Source organism: Amblyomma maculatum, chromosome 10, assembly GCF_055883805.1.
Source record: "Amblyomma maculatum isolate TAMU_Amacu chromosome 10, ASM5588380v1, whole genome shotgun sequence".
In the NCBI taxonomy this organism is placed as follows: domain Eukaryota; kingdom Metazoa; phylum Arthropoda; class Arachnida; order Ixodida; family Ixodidae; genus Amblyomma; species Amblyomma maculatum.
The window spans coordinates 176,917,369-176,926,996 of NC_139353.1; the positions used below are offsets into that span (position 1 = coordinate 176,917,369).

At 43.2% G+C, this 9,628-nt stretch overlaps 1 protein-coding gene across 1 annotated transcript in view; it reads right to left on the reverse strand.

The window, feature by feature from the left end:
• Positions 1–878: 878 nt before the first annotated feature.
• LOC146177999 (uncharacterized) overlaps positions 879–9,628 on the reverse strand; it is a 99,221-nt gene continuing 90,471 nt past the window's right edge. The window contains exon 4 of the mRNA XM_084580696.1: positions 879–4,391. Coding sequence (XP_084436822.1) covers positions 4,365–4,391 — 27 coding nt within the window. The 3' untranslated portion in view covers positions 879–4,364. The remainder of the gene's footprint in view (positions 4,392–9,628) is intronic.

Genomic DNA, 9,628 nt, shown 5'->3' on the forward strand with positions numbered 1-9,628 from the left:
AAAGAGCTTGGAGCTAACAGCGACTGCTGTGATGTTAAAAAATGAAACAATCGCTTGTGAGCATTCCAATGCACCTTTTGGTGCATGCACGGCTTCTACGAAGGCGCGCGTTGACAGCGTACTCGATGGGAGGCGCGGGAGGACTGAGCAAAACATGGCCGCCGCGCACAGTTTCTGTTTCTTTCACTAGATGGCGCTAACTTTTGTAAAGCCTCTATTGTCCCCAGAAAAAAAAATGGCCGCACTTATTGAAGAAATGGGCGATGTACGTTTGAGGTGTGAGAATAACTATGTAATTCGCTCATCAAACGAAGAGACTGTCCAGAAGTTAACACATGAACATAATTGGCAACGTGAAAAGCATTATGCACTTTTTGTATGTTACAAAATTGTGTGAAATACGGTATGTAGCAAGATGGGCACTTGAAACAGCTGGAAGTCTTATTTTTCTCTTTTGCACCGTAACGAAGCATCCCAACAAATCCGGTCATTGCTACAACAGATGACTAAGAACCGAAAGAAAAAAAGCACTGAGTTTTCGAAATCCATTCCCTTCCTTACTCTCCCGCTTATCCAGACGAACAGAATAGATGTATCTGCCCATTCGTGTCAACTACGGGAGCACTGTATTGATATTGCTGCGTGCCTCTCTGAACTGAGAAAAAAAAGAGGACGAAGCTGAGTGTGTGAGACTGATCCATTCACGGGTTGCTGCCTTTTACTCATTACAATATGAAACGCAAAGGTATTCTCCAGGATGTAGCTTCACAGCGCGAGTCAGAAAGGAGCGTTGAGTGAGCTATGCCTATGCGGAGGCATAGCTCACTCAACGCTACGAGTAGCACAGTACTCCGAAGGTCCAAATCAGATGACGCATATGATACTCGCTTACTTTTTATCATCTCAAGAAGGAGAGCGAGGGAGCATGTTCAGACTACACTCGCAGCCGGAGAGCAGTGGTCAGCGATGGCAATGATAGCACCGCAACTTGGTGCCGTGCCTGCGCTGCCGGGGCTGCTCGGTTACTTCTGGCAAAGATGGTATCACAACCCATACTTTGAATATCAAAGGTTAAGGTGAGCAGTATCCATATATAATCATTTTACATATACCTTATAACATTAAAACTTGAATGACAAGCATCTTTTCCTAATACATCTCTTGCTTTGAATGATTTAACATATGCAAGTAAGAGAAAATCAGTTTTGAGTTATCTTTTTTTTGCAAAGCTGCCTATGGCACGAGATGCATCAAAACAAACATCTCTATAGGTATTCAGCAAAACAAGCCTGGTCAGGCACTGCTCGGTAATCTTTGCTCTTTGCTAGTACTAAGCCACATATTAAAATAAGATTGTTCAAAACGTGCGCTCTGCCGAGGAGACGATGACTGGTAGCAAAGCCTGAACCTGCACTCGAGTTTCTGCATTTGGGTGCACGCTTTGATGTCAATCATCGAGGGTCAGAGGCAGTGGGCTTCCACTCATCTACCGGGTCCGTTGTGATTTCCGAATCTGTAGCTCAGATGCAAGCGTTCTTGCTCTCACAGCCCGATTACTGGGTTTTAGAATACCCTGATACTGGTCTTCAAGCCTTTTGATTCTTCCACCATTGCTTTTGATCGCTTCTATCAGAGGGACGCTGGGCAAGCAAATGTTAAGGTTATAAACAAAAAGGGTTTATTCTAGAAAACATGATGACAGGTCCTCAATATTTCAGTCAAGAATTGCAATTAAAACTTTTTGCCATTATAAGTTTCAAGATTTTGTGCATCTTGGCTCTCCAACAGTCAGCTGCATTCTGTGGCCATCCGGAACCAGAAAATATGATGAAACACCAGGCTGGCAGTTCACCAAGTTGGATTTGCCACGTGCAATAACCATATTGTGGCCAATGCCCAGTCTTGGCCCTAGATATCCACCAGGTGCCCTGCTTTGCAGGGATTTCTTTATCTTACTCTGTAAGGTGTCCGGTGCAAAATTTTTGCAAAGTGCTACATGACATTTGGGAAAATGTTCAAAGGCTTTGAGGGGGGGGGGGGCTATTTCTGTACTCATCCTCAGTTAGGACCAGCACTGTGCGGAGCAGTAGTTTAGGGGCTTTGTGCCAGGACCTCATACTGCATTACACCATCTAGAAGACTGACTAAGCTGTACATATAAACCTTGATACTTATGGTTATGATAGCCATCATGGTCTTGATCGTAATGCTGTTTGTGTTTGCCATTTGATTTTGTCGTTTTTTATTCCATGTGGCTTTCTGTTTAGGGATATATTATTAATCATTGTAGCAGACCAACAAAATGATGTAATGGCTGCATCATCAAGCATAGATTTTCACCAAGAAAAGGCGTCCTTCCAGTTTCCAAAAGCTAACTTGACATCAGGGCCCAGCTGGCTTTCTGCAGACAAGGTGACATTCCGTATGCTCTGAAGAAGCGTATTGTGGACTGGTTATGGTTTGAACTGTCATCATACACAGTGTAAGTTTACATTTAAATGTCTGTGTAAGTGTATTTCAAGTTTTTAGACAAAATGTCTAAGTTACATTGCTCTCAAACTGCTTATTAAAAACTGTGTTTATTCCTCTTCGAGACATTTTTTAAGTGCAGCAGGACTCATATTATGATTTGGGGGGACGTAATGTGATAAAGCAGCTTGAGGATAATGGTAAAGTGGCAATTTAAAGATACATGAAAGCCACAATTGACAATGCTTGCATGTAGTAACTAAATATGTAATCTTGCATTGGTAGTTGTACTATCTGTGGAAGTTTGTGTGTAACCTCACAGTTCCTTTGTTCAGATTTGCATAGCACTGTTTGCTACAATGTTTTCAGGGATTATTTCGTTTTATTTTGGCATAGTACCTACTCCAGCATTCTTTAGCTATTTTATTTTCCCGAGTCCTGATTATACAGCTCATTGTCTCTTCAGAGTACACGCCACCTAGCTCAGATTTTCAACCTATGCCTCACTACAGTGCCTTCAGACTACAGGTTAGCACTCACTTGAGTGGAAAGGTAACAATGGGATGGTGTGTCTGCTATGTGCATGACTGAACCAGTTAGTGTAAATGCTATAGTGGTATTGCATTTGCCCTTGCTTGTGGAATTTTAAAAGACCTGAAACGTCTTATTGGGTGCATTGATTGACTTAAGCTTTGACATTTTCCTTGAATGGTCAAAAGATAAATTTGTTGTACCATGAGTTAGCATGCAGCAACTCCGCACTGGTCGGCACATCTGGGGCTGCCATCGTAACACAGCAAGTAGCTTCATAAATATTGATTTAAAGGGAAGCTGAAGTGGTTTTTTGATATTTGGATGAACAGCAATGATCCAAATGTACCAAGTTTATATGTGAAATGTGAAATTTGCAAACTGGTTTTGGGCTGGCATTTAAAACTGACGTAATTGCAGATAAAAAGTTGTCTTCTCATGCCTGCAAGAAACCTGTAATGGTGTCACTTGTTAAATTTTTATATTTCCGCTTGCTTAACGCATGTAATGCTGTGTTGTCTGATGCTGTCAAAACCTTATTGACCTATACTGGTTGTTTCATGTAACTTCAACTAAAAATTTAAAAACAGCGCACTACAGCTGGCTGAAACTATGAAAATATTATTAGCCATAATGTGGTGCTCGTCAATGTATACATGTATTCTATGTAATTAGTTAATGAGCAAGGATTAATAGCACAAAATCTTTATTATTCAGTTAAGCACCAGTGCCCATCATTAAGGAACAGCCAACCCAGTTTCTTCTACTAACATGCCTCCTGTGTAGTTTTTTAACAGCATTTAAAGAAAGCCTGCGAAATAGAAAAAATACCATGTGCTGCGGCCTTATGTTACCGTATTGTAGTGCTGCCGAATGTATTTTGAACCGCAAAATTGCGTGCTCTCGCCTTCTCGAAATAGGTGGCCGATGCCACTGAGAGCATAATCTTGAAAGTGCATCAGCACATTCTGTTAAGAGCATGGAAAGCGTGAGCCACAACTAGCAATATTCTTATGGGCAGGCCACCGAAAGCCTCTTGGACTAAGAGTTTGTCGAGCTATCACACTGAGAAAATAAAACAAGAGGAAAAAGGCCTGGAGTTCTGTGATTCAAAACAGGCTTCAGTTCTTTATTCATGTCATGGTACACCCCTTCGAAATGAGCGGCGGCAATCTTATGGGCAGGCCACCAAAAGCCTCTTGGACTAAGAGTTTGTCGAGCTATCACACTGAGAAAATAAAACAAGAGGAAAAAGGCCTGGAGTACTGTGATTCAAAACAGGCTTCAGTTCTTTATTCATGTCATGGTACACCCCTTCGAAATGAGCGGCGGCTGACCACTTGTGCATTGTCGGCGTGCAAGTTTCATTCATTCAAATGCGATTGGGAATGCTGCAATATAATATAGCATGTGAGCACAGTCATGTCACATTTCATAATTTGCGGCTTTTCTACAAAGGCTGGAAAAAAATGGCCATGTCGGAGGTACGTTGATACAAAGGCTGAATAGGTTATTTTCAAATCGATTCTACAAGTTGATGTAACCTATTTGGTACCAAATTAATTAAAATTTTGCATAATTCATGTTAAAAAGCCCATTGAGAAGAATATAAAGATACTCTGAGGAGCGCTGCATGACAGCAAACAATTTACCATTGGTTTCACCATGCTGCTCTGCACTATATTTTTTTAACCGTTGGTTCAAGTTACATGAAATACCCTGTATATACAGTGCCATTGGTTTTCGCCATGCAAGCAACCGTTTATTCACTTGAAGCATAGCAGCGCTATACATACTGTAATTGTTGTGGTCCCTAGCCTGATCAATTTAGTTCTCTGTTAAGTAGTATGAGCCCCATGTCACCTTATTCAGCGATTACATGAGCTATTCAAGTGCTAGCACAAAAAGACTTAGTATTCTTTACCTGCAAATATCATACCTTTGTCGAATTCTAAAGCTTCAGCTGCCTTTTAATAAGACATCTGGAGTGGATGTCTGCTAAGGGGGGCTACTGTTCTTACTGTCAGATAAAAGAGTATAACCCACATTTTGTGATAGTCAGCACAAAGAGAATCAAGTCTCCATCTTTTCTTGGTATGCAAAGTTAAGATAAGGTTTTTAACAAGAGTATACAGAATGCTCACACTGAAGAGCTGTATAATAAAGTCTGAGCAAGAAATGGTACAGATTTGTGTACGTAGCCTGACTGCATTGAAGGAGATATATGAGGTATTCATCATAAGTTAGGGCATTTAATGGTTAATGCCTGAAATTTATATGAAAAAGTGGGATGTGTCCATTGGCAGGATGACAAGTGCCAAATTAATGACGAAGGGGAGGCCTATAATACCACGGTCTCGCAGGTATTTCGAAGGCCTTTAAACAGGTAATCTATTGAATAAAATACCTTTGAGTTCTGCTACCGAATGCATTTTCAATGGCCATTAAGTCAGCAGTCAATACAGTCGAATGAAGCAGCTCAGAACTATTGAGATCTCGGCCTTCGAATGGAAGCTGCATGCACTCGTGTACGCAGAGTGCTTATTGGAAATCTGGTGTCTTTGTTGGCATTAAGAGTGAAAAATCACGAGAATGGCGCTGGCAGGCGGTAGGTGGTAACAAGTTGGCCATGTTATTAATGATGGGTTTCGCACACTTGAAAAAAAAACAGGAGGAGCATTACGGAGATAGGAAAAGCACGAACTATCAAGTATTTTATTCATATCGGTAGGTCCTTATATAGGTAGTGTGCACATGTGTCTTTAAAAGGGGGAAAGAGGAGGGAGAAGGCAAATGAAGTCTGTGCACTAGCCAACAAGAGCCGCACAGGAAGTTCTTTCCACATTATACAGCATTACAGAAGTATTACTGATGCAGTCGTTGCCTTGTACTTTTATGTGGTACATTTTTATAAACTCACGGGCTACTTTGTCTTTGCTCCTGCCCAGAAACTTAATGCTCCTGAGCCATGGCTTGCAACATTTTACGCAATGTGGTGCTAAACACAAAATCTGAGTGCACTCGTAGATACGAAACTAGCAACTCAACAAAATAGTTTTTGTTTGAAATGCGGATTATACAGACGCAAACTTCCAAATATTGCTTTTAAAGTAGCAGAACACAAAAAAAAGACTACTTAAAGCTTGATACCAGGTCATGATTGACAAAAAATTTTAGAGAGTAGCAGTGTTGCTAGTCAAGAGAAATTCGTAGCATGTCCGGAATCCACTGTAATCCGATAACCATCCGACAGCGAAGTACAACAGCATGGCAGACAATGGTAGCAAGCCTGTGTCCGATACTGCAAGCATGGACTGGAAAAATGTCACAGTAGCGTATCTGCACGCGAGAACGCGGCGGCAGCGCGAGGAACATCAATTTCAGATGGCCGTAGAAGCTGCAGAAGCCATTACAAGGAATATAGAAAATCTGTTGGCGAACAACATCATCGTGGCAGTAATGTCCGAGTACATCCCGTGTGGACGGCAGCATTTTGTGAGGAAGGAAGCGATGGTTTGAAGACACCCTGCCTAATCTCAGCGATTTTCATTTTAAACAGGCACTTTGTGTGACACCCACTACGTTTCGGTATCTGGTAGAGTCACTGTTTTGGAACGCCAGACCACCTGCATGATGGAGCCCATTTCGGTCGAGAAGCGCATTGCAGTGGGGCTTTACCGCTTGTGCTCAAGCGCTGAGAACAGAACCATTGCGCACCTGTTTGGAATCGGTCGTTCCACTGTAGATGTACTGCACAAGGAGTTCTGTGTCGCCGTGATCGACCTGCTCGAAGGCCAGTGGCTGCCAATGGTGCACCCCAAGGAGATGGTCGCTCATATGTGGGAATTTTTTGCAGTCACTGGTTTCCCGCAAGCTATCGGTGCCCTTGACGGGTGCCACTTTCCTGTCTCGCCTCCTAAGGACCACGCCACAGATTATTACAACTACAAGGGCTGGTAGATGTCTTCTTTCACTTTTTTTTGTTTAGTTCAACGATGGTTTCGCAATAAAGAGAACCCACGGTGCTATCTAAGGGGCAAACATGCATATTATTTTTTTTTTCAATTTTTCGAGGCAGTGGCATTATGTGAACGTGGGCAAAAAAAGAAAAAGGGGGGGGTGCTGCTGCAACACGACCACATATATGGTCGTGTTGCAGTAAACATTTCACTGCAGCTTAGCATCCATTGCTTACGGTGGCTTTATTTCTCTGAACTATGGTAAGCACCCCTCAGTCACGCTGCGTGCAATTCTGCGTCAAATTTGAAAACCTTCCTCCATTCAGCAGAAGCAGTTATGGGCAGTCAGGTGCAGTCAGGTGCAGTCAACAAAAGTTCACTGCACTTTAATTGCCAATAAGAGCTTCAATTGCATTCGTGCCATGTAGGACTAGTGTTCAGTTCAACTGCATTTTCCTTTGCGACCTTACCTCCTTTCCCAGCCATGCTCATAGCAACTAGCTGCTTATTGTCATTGCCCATGTGTAAATCGACTCATTTGTTTCTCTGTACAGGTACAGCGTCATACTCCTTGCCCTAGTTGATCACCGGTATCGATTTCGATACATAAATGTGGGCTCCCCAGGGAGGTGTCACGACGCCAGTGTGTACAGAATATCAAGACTTCATGAACTCGTCGAAGGAGACACTTTCCGCTCGCCTGCGGCGTTGATAAAGGGCAGCGATATACCACCTGTGATCCTCTGCGATCAAGCCTTTCCGCTGACTTCCAACTTGCAGAAGCCATTCCCAAATGCTGCAAGCAGCTCTCAAGAGGCAGCCTAGGCATGGAATGCCGCATAAAGAAATCAAAAATGAGCATTAGGGCAGCTTGTGTTCTGCACAATATATGCGAGGAATTCAGTGACAATGTGGAGCCACACTGGGAGCAAAAACATGCACTTGATATGTACGGACAGCCATCCCACAGCACTGAAGTGTGTAGTGGGAGGGGGCACGAGGTGAGGGATGCATTAGCCAGGTACTTCGTCAAGAAACAGCGTGCACCGTGACATAAGCAGCCGTTTTGACTGCAGTGTGCCAGTCTCATAAACCAAGGACGTGCAATTGTATGCATGGTTTTAATCATTAAAAAGCATTTCAAAGAACACATGTGAAACTTTTTACTTTCAATTAGTTTTCAGCACTTGTGAAAAAAAAAAGCATTTCACTTGAGCATCTTCTGTAAAATGTCCAAGAACTTGTCACAGCGTTCGTCATTGCGTCTCATGATATCTAAATGCTCCCTCTGTAATTGTAGGGAAGCATTCCTGTGCTGCTCTAATGAAAAGCGGAGCTGCCGCTGTTCATCCAAAAACTGGATTAACAGCTTAGATGGCGCAGCCAGCCACTTCTTTGCTGCAGCACCTCCTGGTGATGTGCCCGAAGCTGCAGGTTCCCCACCAGGCTACGGGCCAAGTTGTACACTTGATTCTACGGCAGGAGCGGTGGGTGCTTGTTCTTAGCGGGAGTCGCCTACCTCTCGAGGGTCGTCGCAAGAGTCCTCAGCAAGTTGCACCCCACTGTGAACCATGCTGTTGAAAATCTGACAGAAAAATGTGCAATTGTCGTGCGAACAGATATGCCAGAGAGAGAAAGCTTAAAAAATAATGCTATTGTAAATATGAAAGCAATCTGCACTCATTTTTCTTTTTTGGGCTGATTTTCTTCCGCATTGTTTGTAATGGACTTGCATCAGCTACTATAAATTGATCTGATAAGTACCTCTTCGGGGGAGGCGTTGGTATCTGAAGAAGGGATAGTTTCCTCCATGAGGCTGGGATCATTTGCTGGCAGCGATCCGAGAAATCTGTGGATTTCCCAGTAAAATTTCCAGGGCATGCCCCCGGACCCCGTCCGAGTACCACTCCTTGTCAGCAGCTTGAAATATTTTAAAATAAGATTTGTAACAATACAATCGAGAGAACATAAATCCTGAAATTACTTAGCCACTGCTTGAAAATAGCCATGAGGATGTCTCCAAGTAGTGACTGTGCGAATGCTACGGCAGCGGAAAGTAGCTGACGGACTAATGAATTAAAAAATATATAGATTTTCAAAAACTTTAACCTGTATTTGTTTCGCAAGTTTTGGATTTTTTTTTAATCTCTCTTTTCGACCTATCTATGCCGACGGCACGAAGCCGTTCGGCCATGGTGAGATAGACTTGTAGGTTTCTTTTGGTTCGATGGAGGTACGGTAACAGGTCCTCCCAAATTCTAATTAACGCCCGCGTTTCTTCATCCGTCCATGTGGTCCTTTCTTTGTATTGGCCGTTCTCCTCAGCTGCCATATTTTCCCGGCGCGTTCACTGCAAAGATTTTCACTGCACACTGAAGAGACTGCACGGCAACTCACGGCATAAAAGACCTCCCGGAAAGCTTTCTGCGAGCAATAATGCAAAGAGTACATGTGGAAAAACACATACCGGCGATGAAACACGATGACGGCAACGATCCCACGGTGAACGAAGAAGGGAACAGAGCACAGCAGGAGGATCGCAACGCTCTGCGCACTTCGCACGATGCGAACTATACTGTAACGATCCCACGGTGAACGAAGGGAACAGGGCGCAGGAGGATCTCGCACTTCGCACTATACAGCAAACACAGGTAGAACACTACCACCAC